The 27665-nt window shown below is 43.0% G+C and overlaps 1 protein-coding gene across 3 annotated transcripts; it reads right to left on the bottom strand.

The window, feature by feature from the left end:
* Positions 1–1388: 1388 nt before the first annotated feature.
* Positions 1389–26540, bottom strand: LOC110529863 (leucine-rich repeat and fibronectin type-III domain-containing protein 5). 3 transcript variants are annotated; one of them, XM_090243318.1, is made up of 7 exons: positions 26376–26540; positions 20515–20648; positions 16891–17807; positions 16398–16572; positions 10568–10907; positions 3443–3743; positions 1389–3307 (listed from the first exon to the last, which is right to left on the bottom strand). In XM_090243318.1, the coding sequence occupies exons 3-7, from the start codon at positions 17779–17781 to the stop codon at positions 2561–2563; spliced, it is 2454 nt and encodes an 817-aa protein (XP_090099444.1). In that variant the 5' UTR covers positions 17782–17807; positions 20515–20648; positions 26376–26540; the 3' UTR covers positions 1389–2560. The 3 variants fall into 3 exon arrangements, with proteins under 3 accessions (XP_090099444.1, XP_021468153.1, XP_021468152.1); XM_021612478.3 differs by lacking the exon at positions 26376–26540 and adding an exon at positions 23178–23895; XM_021612477.3 differs by lacking the exons at positions 20515–20648; positions 26376–26540 and adding an exon at positions 23178–23961.
* Positions 26541–27665: the final 1125 nt, after the last annotated feature.

Genomic DNA, 27665 nt, shown 5'->3' with positions numbered 1-27665 from the left:
CCACCCACCTCACTCCTGCAGAGGTGCAGTGAATGCTGAGAAGCTGTAGGCTGCATGGCTGACTTACACAGATGCTCTTTTCTCTCCTCACTTTCTCTGTGTTTCTCTTTCTGGCCTCTCCTTCGCTTTCTTTACCTCCCCACTCTCCCTCTTTCTCAAAAATCCCTCTTCTTCCCCTCTTCCTGTCACGGTTCCCTTTCCTCCTCTCCCTTTCTCTATTCCCTCTTCTCATTCTCTCTCTCTCTCCCCAGGAACTCATGTATTATTATCACACACCTCTGGCACCCTCAAGAGACTGAGTGGACGTCCAGACCCGGCTCCTCCACTACACGTTTATAATTATGCATAATGAGAGAGAAATAAATATTAAAAGACCCGGTCTGTTTGGATGACATTAATTCATTTATGTCTGACATATGTGCAGCACATCTTAACAAGCCTACTGTTTAATACTCAACTATGTTTTACCAGAGAGTTTCAGAGCGAAGGTAATGGGCTGTGTCTCTTTCTCAAGGTGCAGCTCTAATTCGGCCACAGTCAGACCACATGAGAACATCTATCCAACATCAAAACCGTGGATTCAGAGCGCATACTGTCTAACAGCAGATAGAAATACTGATCATATGATTGAAGTGAAATGGACCCCACTCTCCACAATCTGAAACATTACTGTGATTGCAGATTAGTTTCTGTGACTGCGAGGCCCATGATGCCATGATTCCTACTGACCGACCGTCCGTCTTTAGCGTCATCTCTCTCTCTCTCTCTTCCCCCCTCTCTCTCTCTCTCTCTTCCCCCCTCTTTCTCTCCCTCTCTCTCTCGGCAGTGCCTGACTGGTATCCTCCTCACGAGGCTCTCTCTGACTAGGAGTGTAGATGTGCAGGCGGGTAGGGGGAGGGAGAGGGAAAGGGGAAGTCCCAGGTGACTAGCATGGCCTCTTTTCATCATTTGCTTCCCATTGCCTTTGAACAAACACAGGAGCTGAGAGCAGGGATCTGTCAGAGGTTTTACCGTTCTTTCTACTCTCAGTGAGAAGGAGGGGGGATTTAAAATGTTTTAAGATTATAATGAACCTTAAAAATCATTACAGATGAGATGATTCTCCTGGCTGGCTCGCCAGAGAAAAATATATTTCTTTTGTCAGTCATGACTCAAGATTGAAGGTAGTTTGAGATAGATTCTATCTACCAAAATGTGGGCTAGGTATCCCTCTGCATGTTATGTTGTCAGACTTCAGAAGGGTTAGTGTCAGACGGTGCCTGGAAAATGGAGCTGAAACTGAAATGACTTCTGCTGTGTCCTCAGTGTTGCATTTCATGTGATAGGACTTAAGAAAGCTACAGTAGAGACCTGGCAAATGGATGTCACAAGCAAGAACTGTACAGGTATTTTCTACATTAGATAGATTTTTCTCATTGGTTTATTTATACTGGTAAACATCAAACAGAAACAACAGCAAAATCAAGAGCCGACTTCTCAGATAGACTACTGTTTTGTGGCTTTCGTTTTCTCTTTTACCAACCAGTCAATTTACAACGGTTCTTGGCCTGACATGACAAACGATGTCTTAATAATAGTAAAAAAACATGAAAATGGACCACCAATCCTTTATCGAGCCCCATCCACCTGTTGACGTATTGGAATCGCCCCAGTCATCCTGTCTGCGTTGGTTTAGACTGTCATGTCAGTTGCGACAGGAATCCTATGAGCGTGAGTCTTTAGGTGTAATTACGTGATAAAAATGTATCGATTCAACCCGGAGGGCAGTATTAGGCTCAATCAACACCGACGGGTTGCCATGAATGCTGCATTGTGCTGTGTGTCTGGTGCGGCCTGATGAAAAGATCCAGCTCTGTCACTAGACTGAGGAGTGCGGACCAAATGGCACCCTATTCTCTATATAGTGCACTACTTTCGACCAGAGCCCTGGTCAAAAGGTTGAGCACTATAAGAGAATCGGGCGCCATTTGGGACACAGCCTGGATACCTTGTGTTCTACATCTCGGCACATTCACAATTCCTCCAAACACCGCCGCCAAGTTAATTGAGACATGTCACCAACTGTCTGAAAAACTGACGACAAGAAATATGTCCATTCATTGTCTACACAGTTATTGTAATCACTTTAAGTAACAGGCAATGTTATAACAAGCTTGATCATCCATCCCTTTTTCACCCTCTCTCTAAATGATGCTAGACCTCCAAGAATACTGCATTCAGTACTATATGAACACTTACGGGTGTATCGTGTTAGCCTATATGTTACACAACTCAACATTTTTGTACATGAAGTTGCTTTATACATTTTCTTTGTGCCTTTCATCAAAGTTATATCCGAAGTAGCTATACAGATGACTTTGAGAGGATATTTGCTTTTTAGGTAGAAAAACAAATGTGAAACATTTTTAAAACCCTGTTTTGCTGCCTTGTCTTCAGATATACAAGAGGAATCTATGGGTCTTGTAGATAAAAGACAAGGCATAAAGTTATTGTATGCTCCACGACGGGCCACAAATCCAATCCAGTAAAACAAAGAGCCTATAAGCCAGTAAAATCCAGATCATAGAGTGCTTTCAAGAAGCCACTCAGATCGGGACAGCTTGTCTCTGCCTCTGCGTATGTTTGCCATTGCACTCTCCAACGTGGGCAATTCTCCACTCATGGACAGACTGCGTTTGGAGCACAAACTCCCGCCAGGTTTTGGCTGCTGCTGTACCAGGCTGACATAGCAGCGCTCCTTGTACGAGTCCACGTTCAGTGAGTGCCGCCGGTTCACCCTCACACCCCCTGCTGGTACCGTCATGTAATGGTGGGAGGAGGCTCCAGGGGGGCGCGGCCGCCTAGCGACCGGCGTCCATTTTGTGGAACGGGCAGGAACAGCAGCCATTTTGGCTTCCGACGAGTTATTACGGTTTGTGTTCTCTAACTCCACATCCATCTGGCCTTCGGCTCGGCGGGCTTCTCCGGGTTTCGAACCTCCGGCGACAGTGATATCGGCCCGTTTTTGCCTCAGGGTGACCGGGGAGGCAGGGTGCCAGGAGTGGCTGGCTGAGGAAGTAGAGACAGTGCAGTCGGGGATGGAGGGCTTGGTAGATGTGGTGGTGGTTGGGGCTGGGGGTTGCTGCTGCTGCTGCTTGACCGGTTTGCGAGGAGGAAGGGCCACCCTCAGAGACTCCTTGTCCTCCGTCTCTGGTTTCTCTGGCTGGAGGATCTGCTTGGACAGAGATTTGGACATGGCCTTGGGGACACCGCAGCCCTGGAGCTGACCGTCACTGCTCAGAGATGGGATCTCACCCATCTCCAAAGCCTTATGAAAGAGATTGAGAGAGATTTTATTCATCCCCAGGGAGAAATGACCTCAATATTCATCATCACATCTGTACAATACAAATAATCCAGAGACAGTAGCCCCAAATAACAGAGTACCACTCAATACTCCTACCTTATCCTCATCGCCTTGGTTACAAACTCGGTACCTCACGATGAGGAAGATGATGAAAGCTAAGACAGACGCCACGATGATCCCTCCGATGATGACCACGATGGTCCCTCCCAAGAACTGGGACTGCATGAAGTGGCAGCGGAGGTACTGGGGCTCGGTGGTGAAGCGGACACACCCCACCACCCGCGTGGCAGTCAGGGAGGTCACCAGGTCATCGTAGATGGCCAGCACACACAGGTCGTACTGTGTACCGGCCGCCAGGTTGTTCACCAGGATACTCTTACTGCTCGAAGGGATCATTCTGAAAATACAGAGAGAGAGATGGATAGCGTGGAATGAAAGAGGTGAGAGCATACTAGACCAACTGTAGTATACTGTACATTATATTGCAATAACAAAGAGCACAGGGCTATGGCCTGAAAATGGTAAGAGATGAGAGAATGCCATAAACAGCATTGTCACGAGTGGACGAGTAACAAGGTTGCAGGGGTTCCAATGGTTAAAAAAAAGAAAGTAGAATTGCTAATGTGCAGTGAAAGGGGTGAAAGAGGAAAAATAATACTTTATTGTCCAAATGAGTTATTTTTACCCAATCCCCCGAGACACAAAAACCCCTACTGAGAAGTCGGAGGCATTAAAGATGAAAGATTGTATGCACACCCATCTCTCAGAAGAGAAAGTCACAATAGATCCAATGGCTCGGTTGTTGGATCATGGTGCTGTGTGCTTGAATGACCCGGAGCTGTGGATTTTTTTATTCCCAAATGGATCTCTTACGATCAATATACTGTATGTACAGTATTTGTTGACTGTAAGTCACTTTGAATAAAAGTGTGTTCTAAATGGTCACGTCACATTGTATCATGAAGATAAGCTTCAAATATGGAAAGAAAGGAGTTGCCGGATGAAAGGACATTGTGTAGACTCATTTCTCAGAAGGGGCCTGAAAGATCTTCAGAAGCTTTTTGTAACATTCTGGTTTCTCTTTCATCTCGGCTTCTCCTTACAGCTCAGTGCTGACATTTCATTTTGATTCTGTTGATTAGGTATACTACAGTGGGGCAAAAAAGTATTTAGTCAGCCACCAATTGTGCAAGTTCTCCCACTTAAAAATATGAGAGAGGCCTGTAATTTTCATCATAGGTACACTTCAAATAGGACAGACAAAATGAGGGGAAAAAATCCAGAAAATCACATTGTAGGATTTTTAATGAATTTATTTGCAAATTATGGTGGAAAATAAGTATTTGGTCACCTACAAACAAGCAAGATTTCTGGCTCTCACAGACCTGTAACTTCTTCTTTAAGAGGCTCCTCTCTCCTCCACTCGTTACCTGTATTAATGGCACCTGTTTGAACTTGTTATCAGTATAAAAGACACCTGTCCACAACCTCAAACAGTCACACTCGAAACTCCACTATGGCCAAGACCAAAGATCTGAAAAAGGACACCAGAAACAAAATTGTAGACCTGCACCAGGCTGGGAAGACTGAATCTGTAATAGGTAAGCAGCTTGGTTTGAATAAATCAACTGTGGGAGCAATTATTAGGAAATGGAAGACATACAAGACCACTGATAATCTCCCTTGATCTGGGGATCCACGCAAGATCTCGCCCCGTGGGGTCAAAATGATCACAAGAACGGTGAGCAAAAATTCCAGAACCACACGGGGGGACCTAGTGAATGACCTGCAGAGAGCTGGGACCAAAGTAACAAAGCCTACCATCAGTAACACACTACGCCGCCAGGGACTCAAATCCTGCAGTGCCAGACGTGTCCCCCTGCTTAAGCCAGTACATGTCCAGGCCCATCTGAAGTTTGCTAGAGAGCATTTGGATGATCCAGAAGAAGATTGGAAGATTGTCATATGGTCAGATGAAACCAAAATATAACTTTTTGGTAAAAACTCAACTCGTCGTGTTTGGAGGACAAAGAATGCTGAGTTGCATCCAAAGAACACCATACCTACTGTGAAGCATGGGGGTGGAAACATCATGCTTTGGGGCTGTTTTTCTGCAAAGTGACCAGGACGAATGATCCATGTAAAGGAAAGAATGAATGGGGCCATGTATCATGAGATTTTGAGTGAAAACCTCCTTCCATCAGCAAGGGCATTGAAGATGAAACGTGGCTGGGTCTTTCAGCATGACAATGATCCCAAACACACCGCCCTGGCAACGAAGGAGTGGCTTCGTAAGAAGCATTTTAATGTCCTGGAGTGGCCTAGCCAGTCTCCAGATCTCAACCCCATAGAAAATCTTTGGAGGGAGTTGAAAGTCCGTGTTGCCCAGCAACAGCCCCAAAACATCACTGCTCTAGAGGAGATCTGCATGGAGGAATGGGCCAAAATACCAAATACCAAGAAAACGTTTGACCTCTGTCATTGCCAACAAAGGGTATATAACAAAGTATTGAGATAAACTTTTGTTATTGACCAAATACTTATTTTCCACCATAATTTGCTAATAAATTCATTACAAATCCTACAATGTGATTTTCTGGATTTTTTTTCTCATTTTGTCTGTCATTGTTGAAGTGTACCTATGATGAAAATTTCAGGCCTCTCTCATCTTTTTAAGTGGGAGAACTTGCACAATTGGTGGCTGACTAAATACTTTTTGTGCCCCACTGTATATATACAAAAGTATTTGTATCAATTATGGACCCGCCAAGGCAGCAGCTACTCTAGCCTGGGGTCCAGGAAAATTAAGGCAGTTTATACCATTTTAAAAACATTACAACACATTCACAGATTTCACAACACTCTGTGTGCCCTCAGGCCCATAATCAACCACTTCCACATATCTACAGTACAAAATCCATGTGTACGTGTGTGTATAGTGCGTATGTTATTGTTTGTGTATGCAGGTGTATGTGTTGCTTCACAGTGCCCGCTGTTCCATAAGGTGTATTTTTATCAGTTTTTTAAATCTAATTTTACTGCTTGCATCAGTTACTTGATGTGGAATAGAGTTTCATGTAGTCATGTCTCTATTTAGTACTGTGCACCTCCCATAGTCTGTTCTGGACGTGGGGACTGCGAAGAGACCTCTTGTGGCATGTCTGTTATGGTATGCATGGGTGTCTGAGCTGTGTGATAGTAGTTCAAACAGACAGCTTGGTGCATTCAACATGTCAATACCTCTCCTAAATACAAGTAGTGATGAAGTCAATTTCTCCTCCACTTTGAGCCAGGAGAGATTGACATGCATATTATTAATGTTAGCTCTCTGTGTACATCCAAGGGCCAGCCGGGCTGCCCTGTTCCGAGCCAATTGCAACTTTCCTAAGTCCCTTTTTATGGCACCAGACTACACAACTGAACAGTAGTCCTTGTTGATGGTGATGTCAAGAAGGTAAGCCTTAAGAAGGCTGCTTTATTATGGACAGACTTCTCCCCATCTAAGGTACTGTTGTATCAATATGTTTTGACCATGGCAGTTCAACTTGCTCAATTTCCACATTATTTATTGCAAAATTGAGTTGAGGTTTAGGGTTTAGTGAATGATTTGTCCCAAATACAATGCTTTTAGTTTAATAAATATTTTGGACTAACTTATTCCTTGCCATCCACCCTGAAACTAACTGCAGCTCTTTCTTAAGTGTTGTAGTCATTTCAGTCACTGTAGTAGATGTATAGTGTTGAGTCTAGAGGTCGACCGATTAATCGGAATGGCCGATTAATTAGGGCCGATTTCAAGTTTTCATAACAATCGGAAATCTGTATTTTTGGGCGCCGATTTTGCCGATATTTGTGTTTATTTTTATACCTTTATTTAACTAGGCAAGTCAGTTAAGAACACATTCTTATTTTCAATGACGGCCTAGGAACGGTGGGTTAACTGCCTTGTTCAGGGGCAGAACGACAGATTTTCACCTTGTCAGCTCGGGGGATCCAATTATGCAACCTTACAGTTAACTAGTTCAACGCTCTAACCGCCTGCCTCTCATTGCACTCCACGAGGAGCCTGCCTGTTACACGAAAGCAGTAGAAGCCAAGGTAGATTGATAGCTAGCATCTCTTGCATTCATTGCACGCTGAGTCAGGGTATATGCAACAGTTTGGGCAGCCTGGCTCATTGCGAACTAATTTTCCAGAATTTTACGTAATTATGACATAATATTGAAGGTTGTGCAATGTAACAAGAATATTTAGACTTAGGGATGCCACCCGTTAGATAAAATACAGAACGGTTCCGTATTTCACTGAAATAATAACGTTTTGTTTTCAAAATGATAGTTTCTGGATTCTACCATATTAATGACCAAAGGCTCGTATTTCTGTGTGTTATTATGTTATAATTAAGTCTATGATTTGATAGAGCAGTCTGACTGAGCAATGGTAGACACCAGCAGGCTCGTAAGCATTCATTCAAACAGCACTTTTGTGCGTATTGCCAGCAGCTCTTCGCAAGCACAGCGCTGTTTATGACTTCAAGCCTATCAGCCTAATGGCTGGTGTAACCGATGTGAAATGGCTAGCTAGTTAGCTGGGTGTGCGCTAATAGCGTTTCAAACGTCACTCGCTCTGAGACTTGGAGTAGTTATTCCCTTTGCTCTACAAGGGCTGCGGATTTTGTGGAGCGATGGGTAATGCTGCTTCGAGTGTGGCTGTTGTCGATGTGTTCCTGATTCGAGCCCAGGTAGGGGCGAGGAGAGGGATGGAAGCTATACTGTTACACTGGCAATACTATACTGCCTATAAGAACATCCAATCGTCAAAGGTACATGAAATACAAATGGTATAGAGAGAAATAGTCCTATAAATACTATATTAACTACAACCTAATACCTCTTACCTTGGAATATTGAAGTCTCATGTTAAAAGGGACCACCAACTTTCATATATTCTCATGTTCTGAGCAAGGAACTCAAATGTTAGCTTTTTTACATGGCACATATTGCACTTTTACTTTTACTTCTCCAACACTGTTTTTGCATTATTTAAACCAAATTGAACATGTTTCATTATTTATTTGAGGCTAAATGGATTTTTATTGATGTATTATATTAAGTTAAAATAAGTGTTCATTCAGTATTTTTGTAATTGTCATTATTCCAATTTTTTTTTTTTTTAAATCTGCTGATGTATCGGTATTGGCGTTGAAAAATCATAATCGGTCGACCTCTAGTTGAGTCATCCGCATACAGAGACACACTGGCTTGACTCAAAGTCAGTGAGTGACATGACGTTTGTAAAGATTTTAAAAAGTAAGGGGCCTAGACAGCTGCCCTGGGGAATTTCTGATTCTACCTGGATTATGTTGGAAAGGCTTCCGTTAAAGAACAACCTCTGTGTTCTGTTAGACAGATAACTCTTTATTGAGAGTATAGCATGGGGTGTAAGCCATAACATCCCTTTTTCCAGCAGCAGACTATGATCGATAATGTCAAAAGCTGCACTCAAGTCAGCCCCCACAACCTTTTTATTATAAATTTCTCTCAGCCAATCATTTGTGTAAGTGCTATGCTTGTTGAATGTCCTTCCCTATAAGCGTGCTGAAAGTCTGTTGTCAATTTGTTTACTGTAAAATAGCATTGTATCTGGCCAAACATAATTTTTTCCAAAAGTTTACTAAGGGTTGGTAACAGGGTGATTGGCCGGCTATTTGAGCCAGTAAAGGGGGCTTTACTATTCTTAGGTAGCAAAATTACTTTTGCTTCCTTCCAGGCCTGGGGGCACACACTTTATAGTAGGCTTAAATTGAATATATGGCAAATAGGAGAGGCTATATCGTCTGCTATTATCCTCAGTAATCTTCCATCCAAGTTGTCAGACCCCGGTGGCAATATTAGTGTTTTTGTGATTAATTAATGATGGAGCTGATTTTGCCTTTTTTCCCAAAGCTCCAAAGTTTTTTTACCATTCATTATGTCATTTATCTTTGTTTCATAGTGTATGTGGTCACCCCTTCAAATGAGTGGATTCGGTTATTTCAGCCACACCTTTTGCTGACAGGTGTATAAAATCGAGCTCACAGCCATGCAATCTCCATAGACAAACATTGACAGTAGAATGGCCTTACTGAACAGCTCAGTGACTTTCAACGTTGCACCATCATAGGATGCCACCTTTCCAACATGTCTGTCCTACTAGAGCTGCCCTGGTCAACTGTAAGTACTGTTATTGTGAAGTGGAAATGTCTAGGAGCAACATGATTTTGGAATGAGATGTTCGACGAGCAGGTGTCTGCATTTATTTGCTCATGTAGTGAACATGTTTTGTGTAGGGTCGTTCCACGAAATGAGTGCCTTTTGCGTGCGTTCCTTTGATATTTTAGGAAGAAAGGACAAATCTAGAATTTTAAAAGCCCTTTAAATGAAATGCCCTTTTATATAGACTACATGGAACATTCTATAAATCTGTCACTCATTTTAAGGTCATGAACTGAATTATTTTCAAAAGAAACATTGAACATCGTATAGTCAAATAAAAGCAGGTGAGCTGGTTTTCCTCTTTTAGGCAATTTTCTGGTATTTTGTGGTGGAAAATGGAGCGAGTTGAGCATGACACGACAACCCTGTTACCAATAGAGAGTCAGGCAAAAGACAATTAACAATGTCATATTTTTTGTGAAGCTTGCATACAATTGCCACTCCCTGTTACACACAACAAGCTTCCATTCCCCCTGTCACAAGGAGATTTATGGAGGATTTAAGATAAAGTCATCAAAACTGTTACTTTATTTGGTACTTAATAGGGACTTACTATAGTCTTTTTTTTTTTTTACCTCTTGAAATGGGAAAACATGTTTTTTATTAAATTGAACATGACAGAATGTAAACATTTTCTCCAAGTTATTCAAAAGGCACCTAATTGCTGGAATGACCCTGTACTGTATACGTACTGCAACACAAAGGTGACTTTTTAAGTCACTGAACAAGAATGTCAGTAAATTAATTACTTCATGCGGTTAGAGTAACAGCCCGTCAAACAATGAAACTTTGCACATTTGACATTTGAATACATTTTTCAACAACTGAAACACCCCTCAACACCATCAGGAATACTACAACAGACCATTGTGCCTAGTTTTTGCTTGTTCTCATTTGGTTCTGAGAGTCGAAATGAGGCATCAATATCACTCATCAAAAAACAGTCCCTATATAAGCCAAGGCTCACCTGTAAACCAGAGAGTCATCGTAGGTTCCGTTGTATTGGATCTGGAACATTCGGATGCCTGGTATACTCCTCTGGAAGTTGAACCTGACCAGGACGGAGGTAGACGTTGCCTCAGTGATCACCACCTTCTTCTCCTGGCTCGTCTTCGTGTTTCCCAGTGGCACCATGCCTCCGCCCTCCCCACCATCACCCGTCTTCATTACCGTGGCGATGTCAGAAGAACCTGGGTTCGGTTCCTTCTTCACAGTACTGTTGGTGATGTGTGGGAGTTTGACGATCACCAGGTCCACAGTTTGTTGAGCCTCCCCGGCCGGGTTGGAGGCGACACAGGTGAAGGAGCCTGATGGAGCGATTGAGAACTTAATTATTATTATTTTTAACCAAATGTGTATTTTTTGTTAGGGGGGGGGTTGAAGGTACATTATCCATGTTAAATGATATGTTTATTAAAACATGTACCAGTAGGCTGCTACTCAAAAGACTAAATAAACCCAGTAAGAAAAACATCATGTTTACATGTTTACATATTTTTACATAATACTCATCTCGTATATACAGTTGAAGTCGGAAGTTTACATACACTTAGGTTGGAGTCATTAAAACTAGTTTTTCAACCACTCCACAAATGTCTTGTTAACAAACTATAGTTCTGGCAAGTCAGTTAGGACATCTACTTTGCGCATGACCCAAGTCATTTTTCCAACAATTGTTTACAGACAGGTTATATCAATTATAACTCACTGTATCCCAATTCCAGTGGGTCAGAAGTTTACATACACTAAGTTGACTGCGCCTTTAAACAGCTTGGAAAATTCCAGAAAATGATGTCATGGCTTAAGAAGCTTCTGATAGGCTAATTGACATCATTTGAGTCAATTGGAAGTGTACCTATGGATGTATTTCAAGGCCTACCTTCAAACTCAGTGCCTCTTTGCTTGACATCATGGGAATATCAAAAGAAATCAGCCAAGACCTCAAACCTCAAAACAAAATTGTAGACCTCCACAAGTCTGGTTTGGGAGCAATTTCCAAACGCCTGAAGGTACCACGTTCATCTGTACAAACAATAGTACGCAAGTATAAACACCATGGAACCATGCAGCTGTCAAACTGCTCAGGAAGGAAACGAGTTCTGTCTCCTACAGATGAACGTACTTGGTGCGAAAAGTGCAAATCGATCCCAGAACAACAGCAAAGGACCTTGTAAAGATGCTGGAGGAAACGGGTACAAAAGTATCTATATCCACAGTAAAACAAGTCCTATATCGACATAAAAGGCCACTCAGCAAGGAAGAAGCCAAGAAAGAAGGAAGAAGCCAAAACCACCATAAAAAAGCAACTTTTTGGAGAAATGTCCTCTGGTCTGATGAAACAAAAATAGAACTGTTTGGCCATAATGACCCTCAATATGTTTGAAGGAAAAGGGGGGAGGCTTGCAAGCCGAAGAACACCATCCCAACCGTGAAGCACGGGGGTGCTAGCATCATGTTGTGGGGGTGCTTTGCTTCAGGAGGGACTGGTGCAATTCACAAAATAGATGGCATCGTGAGGAGGACAATTATGTGGATATATTGAAGCAACATCTCAAGACATGAGTCAGGAAGTTAAAGCTTGGTCTCAAAGGGTCTTCCAAATGGACAATGACCCCAAGCATACTTCCAAAGTTGTGGCAAAATAGCTTAAGGACAGCAAAGTCAAGGTATTGGAGTGACCATCACAAAGCCCTGACCTCAATCCTATAGAACATTTGTTGGCAGAACTGAAAAAGCATGTGAGAGCAAGGAGGCCAACAAACATGACTCAGTTACACCAGCTCTGTCAGGAGGAATGGGCCAAAATTCAGCCAACTTATTGTGGGAAGCTTGTGTAAGGCTACCTGAAACGTTTGACCCAAGTTAAACAATTTAAAGGCAATGCTACCAAATACTAATTGAATGCATGTAAACTGTATGTAAACTTCTGACCCACTGGGAATGTAATGAAAGAAATAAAAGCTGAAATAAATCATTCTCTCTGTCACGGTCTTCCTCCTCTTCATCTGAAGAGGAGAGGCGAGAAGGATCGGAGGACCAAAATGTGGCGTGGTATGTGTTCATGGTGAATATTTAATTAAAGAAAGCACTGAACACTGAATACAAAAACAATACACCAATAACGACCGTGAAGCTATAAATGCGACCTGTGCTGACACAAGCAACTAGCATTGACAATCACCCACAAACAAACAGTGCAACCCAGGCTACCTAAGTATGATCAATCAGAGACAACTAATGACACCTGCCTCTGATTGAGAGCCATACTAGGCCGAAACATACAAATCCCAAAATCATAGAAAAACAAACATAGACTGCCCACCCCAACTCACATTCTTAAAATTAAGTGGTGATCCTAACTGTCCTAAAACAGGGAATTTTTACTTGGATTAAATGTCAGGAATTGTGAAAAACTGAGTTTAAATGTATTTGGCTAAGGTGTATGTAAACTTCCAACTTCAACTGTGTATTCTATCCTATTCTATTCTATATTAGTCTATGCCGCTCTGACATTGCTCGTCCAAATATTAATATATTCTTAATTCCATTCCTTTACTTTAGATTTTGTGTATTGTTAGATATTACTTGTTATATATTACTGCACTGTTGGAGCTAGAAAAACACGCATTTCGCTACAGTCGCAATAACATCTGCTAAACACGTGTATGTGACAAATACAATTTGATTTGATTAACAGCGTTTAAGTGATAATAAATTCAGTATAAACAGAAAAAGCAAAACAAAAAAATAAGTAGGACTCCAGCCCAAGCTCCCATCCCATTCCCCCAATCCCACCCAGCCAACATGTCTCCATCCAACCCGCCCCACCCCCTACCCCCACTCCCAAATAAACCATGTGAAGGAAAAGCAGCCAACAAGTGCTCAGCATATGTGGGAACTCGAGAGAATGCCAACTTGAGAGAATGCCAAGAGTGTGCAACGCTGTCATCAAAGAATAATCTTAAATATAAAATATATTTGGATGTTTATCCCTTTTTTGGTTACTACATGACTCCATGTGTTATTTCATTGTTTTGATGTATTCAGTATTATTCTACAATGAAAATAGTAAAAATAAAGATAAACCCTTGAATGAGTCGGTGTATATACAGTGTGTGTATATATATATATATATATATATATATATATATATATATATATATATATATATATATATATATATATATATACAGAGAGAGCAAGAGCGAGATGTGTTGGGCTTAAGCCAAGATTATTCTTTACAGAGTCAAGGATATTTGTCCAGGGCTCAATTGTTCCTTGACTAGCACCATTTATTCTCGCTGTTGATAATTCTAATGTTATAGCTTCTAATAGTAACTGTATTCACTTATGAATTGGAAGAGAGTGAGGTGATTGCAATCTAAGAGCCAACATCTTTTTGCAGCAGCAGCAGCAGCAGCAGCAGTAATCGTCTTTGATTGATTGAGAGATTCAAGGAGCTATCATAGTTAAGTACCATAACAGACGCAAAGCATAGAATATTTACATTAATATAATTCATAATGAATTTTGTGACTTTGCCCCAGAAGCATTTAACTGCAGGGCACTCCCACATCATACGGAGGAATGTTCCTACCTGATTTAGGGGACACAGTGAACAGTTGGTGTTAAATACAGTCTGTAAACAAACGTAAAATGTATATGTTTATGGTTCGGGTTACAGGATGCCAAGGTCATATTTTTTTCCATATTCTGCTCAAGTTAAAAGGTCGTTCAGATTTTAAAAAGTTGTTTATATATTATAGAGATCAGTCCTTTTCGAGAGCCTAGATCAATTATTTATAAATCCCATCATTGGACAGTTCAGTATTTGGGTTTCCCAATGGACTCTATAGGCCAGCATTGCTGTAAATATACAGTGCCTTGCGAAAGTATTCGGCCCCCTTGAACTTTGCGACCTTTTGCCACATTTCAGGCTTCAAACATAAAGATATAAAACTGTATTTTTTGTGAAGAATCAACAACAAGTGGGACACAATCATGAAGTAGAATGACATTTATTGGATATTTCAAACTTTTTTAACAAATCAAAAACTGAAAAATTGGGCGTGCAAAATTATTCAGCCCCTTTACTTTCAGTGCAGCAAACTCTCTCCAGAAGTTCAGTGAGGATCTCTGAATGATCCAATGTTGACCTAAATGACTAATGATGATAAATACAATCCACCTGTGTGTAATCAAGTCTCCGTATAAATGCACCTGCACTGTGATAGTCTCAGAGGTCCGTTAAAAGAGCAGAGAGCATCATGAAGAACAAGGAACACACCAGGCAGGTCCGAGATACTGTTGTGAAGAAGTTTAAAGCCGGATTTGGATACAAAAAGATTTCCCAAGCTTTAAACATCCCAAGGAGCACTGTGCAAGCGATAATATTGAAATGGAAGGAGTGTCAGACCACTGCAAATCTACCAAGACCTGGCCGTCCCTCTAAACTTTCAGCTCATACAAGGAGAAGACTGATCAGAGATGCAGCCGAGAGGCCCATGATCACTCTGAATGAACTGCAGAGATCTACAGCTGAGGTGGGAGACTCTGTCCATAGGACAACAATCAGTCGTATATTGCACAAATCTGGCCTTTATGGAAGAGTGGCAAGAAGAAAGACATTTCTTAAAGATATCCATAAAAAGTGTCGTTTAAAGTTTGCCACAAGCCACCTGGGAGACACACCAAACATGTGGAAGAAGGTGCTCTGGTCAGATGAAACCAAAATTGAACTTTTTGGCAACAATGCAAAACGTTATGTTTGGCGTAAAAGCAACACAGCTGAACACACCATCCCCACTGTCAAACATGGTGGTGGCAGCATCATGGTTTGGGCCTGCTTTTCTTCAGCAGGGACAGGGAAGATGGTTAAAATTGATGGGAAGATGGATGGAGCCAAATACAGGACCATCTGGAAGAAAACCTGATGGAGTCTGCAAAAGACCTGAGACTGGGACGGAGATTTGTCTTCCAACAAGACAATGATCCAAAACATAAAGCAAAATCTACAATGGAATGGTTCAAAAATAAACATATCCAGGTGTTAGAATGGCCAAGTCAAAGTCCAGACCTGAATCCAATCGAGAATCTGTGGAAAGAACTGAAAACTGCTGTTCACAAATGCTCTCCATCCAACCTCACTGAGCTCGAGCTGTTTTGCAAGGAGGAATGGGGAAAAATGTCAGTCTCTCGATGTGCAAAACTGATAGAGACATACCCCAAGCGACTTACAGCTGTAATCGCAGCAAAAGGTGGCGCTACAAAGTATTAACTTAAGGGGGCTGAATAATTTTGCACGCCCAATTTTTCACTTTTTGATTTGTTAAAAAAGTTTGAAATATCCAATAAATATCGTTCCACTTCATGATTGTGTCCCACTTGTTGTTGATTCTTCACAAAAAAATACAGTTTTATATCTTTATGTTTGAAGCCTGAAATGTGGCAAAAGGTCGCAAAGTTCAAGGGGGCCGAATACTTTCGCAAGGCACTGTATAAATAAATGATTTGCCTGGTAATGGGTGAAATATTGGCGGATGGGAGTATGGATCATTGTTTTTCAATGTTGAACTTCATTAACATTCACAACTCTATGAACATTTATTAGCTCTCCTGTTTCCTTTAAAACAAAAGGGAGAACTAAATGTAACGGGAGAGCAGAGGTCATCGTAGGATCATTTTGATACAGATCAAATGGTCTGAAAAGCTGACCTCGGGGCCTACTGAAAAACAAGAGCATACAAACAGAAACACTCAACATAGTCGACCACAACAGATGTTTCAATGACACCCACCTGAGTCCTTCACAGTGGTGATGAGGATGTCCAGAGTCCCGTCACTGTGCACCACGGCCCGGGAGGAATTGGACATGAGCCGGCCGTCTGGCGCAATCCAGTGGATGATGGGGTCTGGGTCGCCCCTGGCCTTGCAGCGCAGAGCTACACTCTGACCCTCCAGCGCTCGCAGCTCCTGGAGACGGTTAGATGGTGGTAGGGTTAGCGATATTACCGTGATAGGTATTGAATTATCCTTATTAAAACAGTTATTGTGGTTAGCAGTAGCATGATAATCGATGTTTGACAATTATTGCAATAAATGTGTTTATTCTGGAAAGGGATGAGATGATGATCAAAATTTAATTCATTATCATATTAAAAAAGTGTGTTCAGTGATAGTTACTTTTTTGTCAGTGTCAAATAGCATGATAAAAACAGTTATAATGCTTCTGTTATCAGTGGATTATTGCAATCCTATTGACAAATTATCTTATTATCATCTCAGCCTCACCTGGGAGTGTCTGGTGATGAGAGGCGGCTCACAGAGGAACTCTTCTTCAGACACGGTCCAGAAGTACCGTCCAGCCAGGTGCTGCGGAGCTGCACACGTCTCCAGATCATCCTCCCGCCTCAGCCTCCTCAGCCACAGCAGCTCACAGTTACACCTCAGTGGGTTCCCCCCAAAACTCAACGCGAATGACGACGGGCCCATGCTTCCTGACGTGGCCAGAACCCCAGCCCGCTGGAACACAGGGTCTGGCGGAAGCTTCTGGAGCTTGTTGGAGGTGACGTCCAGCCGTTTGAGCTTCTGCAGGCCGGAGAAGGTTCCTATAGGGATGTAGCTAAGCATGTTGTGGTCCAAGCCCAGGGTGTGGAGGCTGGTCATTCTCTGGATGGCCACCCAGGGGGTGCTTTCCAAGTTGTTGTAGGACAGATCTAACTCCTCTAGAGCCGTGAGATCATTGAAGGCCCCAATGTGAATATGAATTAGTTGGTTGTTGTTAAGAATGAGATGGTGAAGTTTGGACATCCCACTGAAGGTGTCGTTGGTGAGCCTCGTCAGACGGTTGCTGTCCAAGTGCAAGGCCCTGAGGTTCTCCAGATCTTTAAAGGCGTGAGGCGAGATGGAACCGATGGTGTTCCGAGACAACGTCAGGTCCTGAAGCTTGGTCATGTTGGCAAAGTCCCGCTGTTTGATGCTCGTGACGAAGTTGTCGCCCAGACGCATCTCGACGGTGTGCCGGTCGATGTTTGGCGGGACGAAGAGGAGGCCCTTCTTGTCGCAGAGGGTTGCCAGGTTGGGGTTGAGCATCTGGCAGACACAGCGTTTTGGGCACAGCTGGACCTTGTGGGCCTTTACAGCCATGCCAACGACCATCAGGTAAACTAGCAGGGTCTCCATCAGGCTTTCCAGTCAAGCAAACACACCTGGCCAGATAAGAGAGAGAAAGAATTGTAATATCCTACGTGGAGTTGGATAGAGATAACCCCAAGACACTGATCTAAGGTAATTTCCGCCTAAATAGGAGACAACATAGAAAGGATATTAATTACATGCAGTTGGATGAAGTTTCACCAGACTGATCTAAGGTCTGTTTTTTTTTCTCCTGATAGGATGGCTGCGTACGCTGGAGTAGAGACTGGAGAGAAAAGATTGTATTTGTTCATTTGGGTACAGCTACACTTCCTGGATCCTGGGGTCCACTCAAATCACAAAACAAAGCAATCATATACACCCACACAAAAACAACGAAGTAGAGACGAGAGAGACAGAATTGTATTTGGATTTCCATTAGCTGTTACTTTATCCAGAGCTACTCTTCCTGGGGTTCAGACAAAACAGAACAAAACAATCATACACCCAGACAGAAACAATGCCAGAGACAGCAAAGTATTCTACTCTGAATCCTTAGACCTTAGAAAAAGAGCTCCGCGGGTAGTCTAGTGAGTAGCGGGGGATACTGCAGCTGGAGTGCAGAGAGAGTTCGCCTAACTACACCTGCTCATAATGAGTTATTTAACTCATTCTTATTGGCTACATGTACAGTAAACATGAATCTACCATGCGTGTCTCATGGTTCTTGATTACGAGAGGAAGGTGCAATGTCCAACGCCTAAAGATCTCACAACAACAGCACAACTCAAAAGCCTAACCTTTAGAGACAGAATGTTTTACCTGCTTTGTCATCATTGGTTTTTCTTTGGTCCTCGGGTGGCAGGTAGCCTAGTGGCTAGAGCGTTGGGCTGCAAGGTTGCTGGATTGAATCCCTGAGAGGACACGGTAAAAATCTGTTGTTCTGCAACCTGAACATGGCGGTTAACCTGCTGTTCCCTGGTAAGCTGTCATTGTAAATAAGAATTGATTCTGAACTGACTTGCCTGGTTGAATAAAAAAATAAATGTTTTAAATAACTGAGGTTATATCTCTGCGTCTTGAATAATGTGTCAGTATAAATGCGTTTTTAGCCGACTAAAAGCCTGGAAGCTCTCTGTACACCTTCAAAAGCTTTTTCCACCTGCAAGCTTTTGATATAGAATCCGTAAAACAATAACCTTAACTGTCAAAATAGTGTGAGGAATTTGAAGAATGTCTCGAAATTCTCCGAATGTGTCAGGGAAGGAAGGATTCTGCAGATGGAACATGAGTGACAAACTGCCATGGGGGAACGTTCTGTTGGAACGCTAACGGAGACTGAGGCCTGGCGGGAACATAGTGACAACACCTGTCATCCGACAGCTGTAAAACACATCCCGGCCTGACGACTAAAGGGAAAAGGTTGCCGCCTAGGAGTGTGCGGCCCGACAATAAAAACGGGAACACAGTGATATCATTTTAGAGAGAGCAAGAGCACACACTGTCTCCCTGGTCTGACATTTCAATGAACGCCACGCTACATAAAAATCCCACTTTTCTTGGAGAACAGGTTTATGCCCTTGTTTTACAGGACGTTTTTAACCACGACTGAGTAACAGTTATAGAAATGTGTTGACTCTCGGTCCCGTGTTGACTGGCTGGTGCTGGTGAGAGGGGAGTGGTAGCCCTAGCAGTGAGGGCCGAAGTAAGTCGATGACAAATGGACTGTGGTGTAATTGTTAAATGGACAAGTTATGACACTCCTTAAGCAAGGCGAACGACTGCCAGATCGTGACCCGAACTGAGGAAAGACGGCTGGTGGTGTGTGGGTGTGAGAGAGAGAGAATGTGTAATGGGAGAATGTGTGTGTGTGTGTGCGTGTGTGCGTGTGTGTGTGTGTGTGTGTGTGTGTGTGTGTTGAGGGGTTAGGTGTTTGTCTGTTTTTGTGATAGTGGTTGCGTGTGTAGGTGGGTTTGCATGTGTGTAGGTGTGTGTGCTTTTCTGTGTGTGAAAGAGAGATCGCGAGTTAGTATGCGTGTGAGTGTGTGTTTATGCGTGCGTGTCAACCAGCCTTCTGCTTTGCTCCGGATGGCACAGCCTCTGGATGTGCAATGAGGCAGAGAGGGCCTGCTCCTTCCCGACTCAAATGGCAATGGAGACGCGATATTGATTCACTCCGTAGAGATGGGGCTTTTTTCGCCGGTGATAACTCAGCCAAACGTGAAGAGAATGGTTGAGACGGTTATCACTGCGAAATTCGTTTTGTGAGGACAAAAGTACAACCCCGTCGCCAAGACATGATGAGCAGCAGGAAATACATGTCGGCGCCTGTCTCCCTAATTTGCATTTAATTACGGTGGGGTTTCTACACAGCCATTTGCATAGCAGGTCACATTCATCCCCTAGATGAACAAATAACTAGATAATCAATCAATGATTTAATCAATGCTTTACTCAACCTTAGAATGTCAAACCTTAGATAATATAGAGAACACTTTCAGACACACACACAAATGCACACACTCACACACACACACACACACACACACACACATGGGTGGATTATTCCTATTAGAAAGCAGCTTGGTAGACATCAACCTTTACAGTGACACTCAAGCGCAATGGCAGCAGCAGAGGCATACTACTGTTTTAGTGGAGGATATCTATGCTCTCCCTGGGGCAGCGATCATCCAGAAAAGCCTTATACAGCATCCTACACACACTCTCTCTCTCTCTCTCTCTCTCTCTCTCTCTCTCACACACACACACACATAAACACACTTCTGCAGCAGGCAGGCAGCTGGGCCAGTTGGGTCATGAGGGATCTGTTTTCAGATGGTCTAACGTATGCTGGGCCTCATATAGAGAAAGCCTCTACTGCATCATCACATTGCTGCTGGGCCCTGGGCTTGGATCTGGGGGAGGAGAGAGAGAGAGAGAGAGAGAGAGAGAGAGAGAGAGAGAGAGAGAGAGAGAGAGAGAGAGAGAGAGAGAGAGAGAGAGAGAGAGCAAATGCTTGTCATGCCTACAGATGAAACTTCTGCATAGTGGCCCTGTCTCACCTAGGTACTGCAGAGACACAGCTAGATACTGCATTCTCCATCGGAAGGAAAATGCTTTCAGTACATGTATTGAGGTTGTGGTACGAAACTGATATTTCATATTTTATAAGGAGAAACACATTAGGGGCTTGGTACCATTACAGATACCCTCATGCTGATATAAACACTTTCTGATTTGTTGACCTGGAGGGAATTGTTCACCACATGAAATGAGTTAGTGTTTGATTCAAAACATTCCTTAATTAAACTGGAAAATTGCTGTTGAATGGTTTAAGTATGTCCTGAACACACCATCCCATCAGCCTGTGTGTGTGTGTGCGTGTGTGCGTGCGTGCGTGTGTGTGTGCACATGTGAGAGCGAGTCAGAGAAAGAGTATGTGTGGGTGGGTGTGTGAGACAGAGAGTGTGTGTTTGTTGGAATACCAATTTACATCAGTGTCTGCCAATGCGATGTGCTAGGTCTAGGGTGACATCCTTGATACCATGGCAACACCAAAACCTCACTTTGGGATGGCATGTATTTAAAGGTTCATTCTCAGACAACCGAATACTGCGTTGAGCCGGTACTATTGTCCCACAGTTTTCAATGGCCTATTGGATTCCAATGCTACTACGGCAGGTCCATAAATAACATCTGGTGTTTTGTTTGCCATTGGGGTCATACTTTGAGGTCCGAATTATGGAGGAAAAGGTCAATTACATTTAGCGTGGCCTAATGAATGGGGTGACTGAATCCAACTGATCTTATAGCTCTCTCTCTATTTCTCTCTTTCTCTTTCTCTTTCTCTCTTCCTTTCTCTTTCTCTTTCTCTCTTTCTCTTTCTCGCTCACACACACACACACACACACACCGTCAGATCGATCTACACAGAGGCATAAAATAATACTTCAATCCTTTGCTTTCCTTCCCATTGATATTAGATAGGTACCGTAGGTAACATGGCTGAGGTGACCTAAACCGTGGATGTAATGAGCTGCCAGCTACGTTCTCCAGTCGAGGGGATCCCAAAGAACTGTGGGGTCTGAGGTGGCACGGGTTCAGTTTCAGAATGAAGAGGGACGTCGTAGCAAGCTGAGTGAACAGGCCCCTCTCTATCAATAGAATTGTCTTCAGTGCTTTTAGAGTCTTCTTTTTTTGGTGTGAACCCTCTTTATCCCTTTTGGCGTGAAGATCCAAAAATGCATCTGTCGTTTTTCACCCTTTAGAGGGAATAGATTGTTTCTCCTGGCAAATACATCCAATCCTATGAGCCGACTAATCAATAGGCCCACTGTTTGCCTTCCCCACTTTTTTACTGAATATGCTGTGCATTCAGCAAGGCTACTGTGAGGTAAGCAATGTAAATTAGGTCGATGTGCTCACTCTACTGTAGCCCAAGCCACAGCTCCTTGGATGCGTTGGTGGTGGAAGGAACTATACTACACAGCCCTCTCTTTTTAGACTATGAATCATGTTGGTGAAAGACATAAGCATTGCCTTCAATGGAAAGGCTACGCCAGGATGAATGTTTTCGGCGTGATATGGAATGTTGTGATCAGAGAGCTATGTAGCCTTCCGAGCAGTCAGCAAACAGAAGCATTATAATCAGGCCTGCAGGGTGCTTTGGTGTGGCAGTTACAATGGTGCCTCAGGCTACCATGAATAATCAAATAGATGATAACCAACACCAGACATAAAAAGATGAAACACGTTGATAAGTTATTAGGGCCACATATTCACATTTCAGAGAACTGTATCAACATGCATCCGTATTGAACTGTACCTTGTCCAATCTTTCATTGGGTTACTCAATCCAGGCTGTTTTATTAAACAAGATAACAAGTGAATGACTAATTTGCATTCCAGTAAGGGCTGTTTATGGCTAATATTTTGTTTGTGGTCATATTTCATTCTCTTTTACCACTCTGCAAGTTATTTTGGTTGGACTGACAAGAACCCATATAATGCCGAGCACAAGCGCAGTCATTTCGCATCTTAATTCAATTTGATGTGATCCACCATGCATCTGTAAGTGGACAAGACGATAATTGGTACATTACATGATTTTCAGTTTCAACTAGACAAAAAACCTCAGCATGCAAGCACGGGGGTTCTATAAATACAATTTGTAATCTGACCGCTTTGCTCATCATCTGATGGGATTTTTTTTGACCTTGCGGTGTTATAGCCTAGCTTTTCAAAGATCTAGGCGCATGACAGCTGTCTTTAGGAGATTCCTCACCTTTTCAGATACCCCGCCGTGAGGCAATGAGGATGGGAGCCTAATTGCAGTAAAAACCGTACTGCTGCTCCCCATGCAATTTCTTCAAAGCCGATTACCCAAAAGAGTTCAACAGCAATGCAATGCATTTAAGGCTATAAAAATATTGCTTAAAGTTTACCTTGAAGACGGAGCATCAACCCTGTTCAATCTGGGGTAGTAGGCCTACCGCGTAAATTCTTCCGCAAATGCTGTTATGAGCGCCAAAACATTTTGACAGAATTCTGTGTAATGTAAATGGTGGTTCCTTGAGCCGACTCAGGTCTCCCAAAAATGTGCGCTGGATCCTAATATAGTCTGTGAGAATGGCCTTCGAAACCAGCGATGCCCTTCAAGAAATCCATGACCATAGAAAGCAACATTCCAACGCCTTACTTACTTCCCCCGGTGTATCTACGTGGGAAATGCTCGCTTGGTGTTGGCTATCTAAAAGAAAACTGCAGGAGGATGAGGTCCCGCTATCGCTTTGAGTCTACAGCTTTCCAGCTACACCACACTCGGACGGCATGAACCGTTTAATAGCAGAGAAAACGCCTTTGTAGCGATACGGCGCTGTCTACTGACTGCTGGTGCTGCATTCGGATCGCGTAGAAGTCAGATGTTCGCATCGCTTTTTCTCAGCAGGTCCGCAGGTGACATGCGGGCTCAAAGCAACCTAGTCAGACTGACACCCCGCTAGATCCCCTCTGTCCTCCGGTCCCGGCGTCACACAAGTCGTGGACTATACTATCAACCTTTACCCGCCAGCGAGCCAGCTCAATTTCGCGGGTGACCAGAGGTGCACTGCTGTGCTTGGAATGGTAATCGAGGGCGCCCCCCAGCACTAGGGCCATTTGTGCATTCATCCACAGACAGACAGACAGTTGCAATGCCTCCCAGCACAATCTTGCACCTGTACACTGATTATTTAAATTAGTAGGCTGTATGAACTCAGCTTCACATCTGACAATGCAGTGTCCCTATAGTAGGCTATATGGAAATACTGTATTAATCACCATGATGTTATTCATTTATCATCACAATGATTATGAGCTGAACACATTTATAAGCAATCATTAAGCCAATTAAGCTCAATGATTTGATGCAGTGACATACAATTTAAGAATTGATCTGGTGCAGGCACCTCTGCAAACAAGCAAGCACACAAATAACCAAAAATGTATAGGCTTTTGAACATGTGGTGAAATAATAGCCTTAAAATGTGTATGATCTATTGGCAAACTGAAAGATTGCCATATGCTAATTTCAAAAGCTTTCAAGAGATGCCCAGGTAGTTGGGTACCAACATGACTACTTCTGCATTCGATGAGGTCACAAGAAAAGGGCAGGTTGGCTGTAACCATCTTGGCACTCTCTGCCCTGTCTTTGGCACCCACTCCTCAGGCTAAAGCACAGGGCTAGCCAAAGGCTACTGCTGCTGTGGTTATGTAATGGAGGTGGTTCGGTGACTCACGGGGTGGCAGGGTAGCCTAGTGGTTAGAGTGTTGGACTAGTAACCGAAAGGTTGCAGGTTCAAGTCCCTGAGCTGACAAGGCACAAATCTGTTGTTAGCTCAGGTAGCTAACACAAATATTTAGGTCTCAAGCAAGGTTGTGATTTTAATCTTTATTTAACTAGGCAAGTCAGTTAAGAACAAATTCTTAATTTCAATGATGGCCTAGGGAATGGGTTAACTGCCTGTTCAAGGGCAGTCTAGGTTTTAGCCCCGCAGGCTTACACGGTTTTGTGACTTCGTAGGTCATCTTCTGATCTTATTCTGCACTTCTTCACGTTGACAAAGGTGTGTTCTCTAAATGCATTCTCTTAACAGGAAATACCATCAGACTCGCTGTTTTGGTCCTCAAAACAAAGCCCTTCCTGCCTCTTAGCCCAGCTCCTCATAATTCACAAGGTGTTGGGTTTCATCTACTACAGCATTGCACTGAGGAGTTCTACTGCGAATCAATATATAGCCTCATTCAGCCACTGTATACAGGCAGGGTTGAGATCAATAGAGACAATGTATGCCCAAGGTGTTGGAACGAAGAAATCTATGGTGATTCCAGGAGCCTTTGCAGTTTTCGTGTGTCTAATATATTCTTTAGAATGCAGAAAATGACATCCTGTTGTTGTAGCTTTCATTACCTAGTTAATCAATAAAGGACATTGTGACAAGGCAACTGTGTCCCACTTGTTCATGGACCAATGGAGTATTAATATTCTCCAATCAAACCTTCCTACTCTATTGGACCATGAATAAGTGGTCAATCTGGAGATGGAAGAAACGCAAGCCTGGTTAGGCGAAGTGCTGGCTAGCGGAGTAGAACATATTTTTAGGAAAAAAAACGAGAATAAGTGGAACATAGCCTTGGGCCCTTGGCTAAGGATATGTATCTGTTATGCATACTATGCCAGGAGGTCTGGATCCTATTGGCACATGTGGTAGTATAATAACTACAGGGTCATAGTCCTAAACCCTGCACTGAACCTGGTGTTACTCCTCAATCACTATGATATTACAAATGAAAGAATCAGAAAAACATTCATACACTCTCCACAACACCAATTTAATCACAAAGCGCCTTACAAACCCCTATCGTTGCAATCAATGTCAACATCAACATCTGTAATTGATTGGAACGTTATTGCTTCGTCATACACAACTAAACCACTCCTCCCTCCAAGGGCAAACTGCAACGCATTGACCGGTCTGCCACCGTTTACCAGAGGGGAGTGTTTGGAAGAGGGGGTGTCTGGGGTGGGCGGGGATGGCAATGATCTTTTCTGCACGCCTCCTTACCCCCCCCCCCCCCCCCGCCCACCCCAGACACCCCCTCTTCCAAACACTCCCCTCTGGTAAACGGTTCAGGGCCATCATGACCAAAACAACCTGACAGCTGAACAGTTTCTTTCCTCGTGCTGTGTTCCTCACCAATTGGCCATCTGGTCCATAGAAACTAAGGGACTATGCACTCTCTGCTGCGCACTGCATCAAGCCATCTTCGACCTGCACATATAATAACCGCACTACCGTAATTGCACTCTGCACATTAACACTGCATGTGAACTGTACATAGGCACCTGTTGTTGTACTACATCACAGAGCATTCTTACCTCTGCACATATATATTTATAATGTACATTTGTAAATCCTCTCTGTAAATTCTCTTACTGTACAGTTTGATGCATACTTTATCTATTTTGTATATAATGTACATAAACTTTGTGTAAATTCCTCTGTCTGTATTCTGTCTGTTGTCTATTGCTAGTAGCACATCACCAAGTAAAATTCTAGAAATGTTAAATATACTTGGCAAAAAAAGGTGATTCTGATTCTTACCAACAACACACTGACCGACATTTAATCCATTCACGTTTCTTTTATCAGACACCAAATTCCATTCACTGTTTCCTGTCGTTGGGGAGCTGTTTGTAGGTGAAGGAGTCGTCCCAGTCCCCTGTCCTGGTGGGGGGGGATCTGCGATGCTGGGGCTCCACATTGGCTCTGAAATCCCCAGAAGCCCACGCACATTGGCAGAGATGGAGGGGGGGGGGGGGGGGGGGGGGGGGGGGGGGGGATACAGGGAGGAGCTGAGCCAAACCATAGGCTAGATCTAAGGGTCATATTCAGTAAGGTACGTTGTAGAATCTTCAGATAGAAATGTATTGTATTTTAGAATAGACATGTCCCTCTGAAATGTACAGAGTGAGGAAGAAATGGCAGCTCTATTCATAGTATTTCTATCTGCAATGTTCAGTAGGTTGCACCCTTCTATTTACAGGAATGTTCAGTTGTGCTTGAAATGTAGGGATAACCCTAACTTAATAAAAGGCTATAAATTATGATATGACCATGCACATTAGAAATATAAACCCAGGGTCCAGTTTAGATGCTACCCTCGTTAGTTGGCCTATGAAATATGAATTATTCTCAGTGCTGAATCTGATTGTCTGCATTTGGTTGTGTATGATATATCATGTTGTGCAACCCATCTTGAATAATTAGCCAACCACCAAGATGGGAAGATTGCCCAATGTTTTCTTATTGGGTTGGAACAATCCTGCATACATTCATGGTGGCGCTTCCAGGACATTTTAGTGCCTTAATGCAGAGATTACTGTAGTCTAGCCTATTTCTACTTTACATTCAGACCTTTTCAATCAACATCACTCTACTGAAATTGCTATAAGTATCCAATGCAGGCTTAGAATCTGAAAGCTTCTCAGCTTAATTTCCCTTTACCTTCATATCCTCAAAGTCTGTGATTCCTAATCTTGACAGATAGTGGTAATTTACATAAATCAGCTTTTTACCTGTGATGAGGTTCTCAGTGAACAGGCCTGGGGTGGATAAAGACAGAGTCGTTGACTAGTCGCCATCAGCAAAGTGGACTGCTGTGCACTAATGTTAGGCTAGCAAAAATAAAATGGAAAAGTTATTTGGCATTGTAAAGAAATTAGTAACTTCATAAAACAATGTGATAGCTCACTCACTGTATAATGTTGATATCCTAAGGATCCTATCCATTTTGTCAAGGCCTGGCAACTCCAGTGAAGGAATGCCATGGTGTGTGCGTGTGTGTGTGTGTGTGTGTGTGTGTGTGTGTGTGTGTGTGTGTGTGTGTGTGGT

The sequence above is a fragment of the Oncorhynchus mykiss genome, chromosome 8 (genome assembly GCF_057628025.1).
Source record: "Oncorhynchus mykiss isolate SJ-2025 chromosome 8, ASM5762802v1, whole genome shotgun sequence".
NCBI classification, from domain to species: Eukaryota; Metazoa; Chordata; class Actinopteri; order Salmoniformes; family Salmonidae; genus Oncorhynchus; species Oncorhynchus mykiss.
Note: the sequence above shows the minus strand (reverse complement) of the source record. Positions and strands in the feature narration are given on the sequence as shown.

Bases quoted from the DNA above. Each gene is read 5' to 3' on its own strand.
- LOC110529863 (XM_090243318.1), bottom strand. From the start codon at position 17,781: ATGGAGACCCTGCTAGTTTACCTGATGGTCGTTGGCATGGCTGTAAAG. The intron at 10,908-16,397 runs GTGGGTGTCATT...TCGCTCCATCAG, and splicing joins CACCACTGTGAAGGACTCAG to GCTCCTTCACCTGTGTCGCC. The intron at 3,744-10,567 runs GTGAGCCTTGGC...CTGTATTTTCAG, and splicing joins GATGACTCTCTGGTTTACAG to AATGATCCCTTCGAGCAGTA.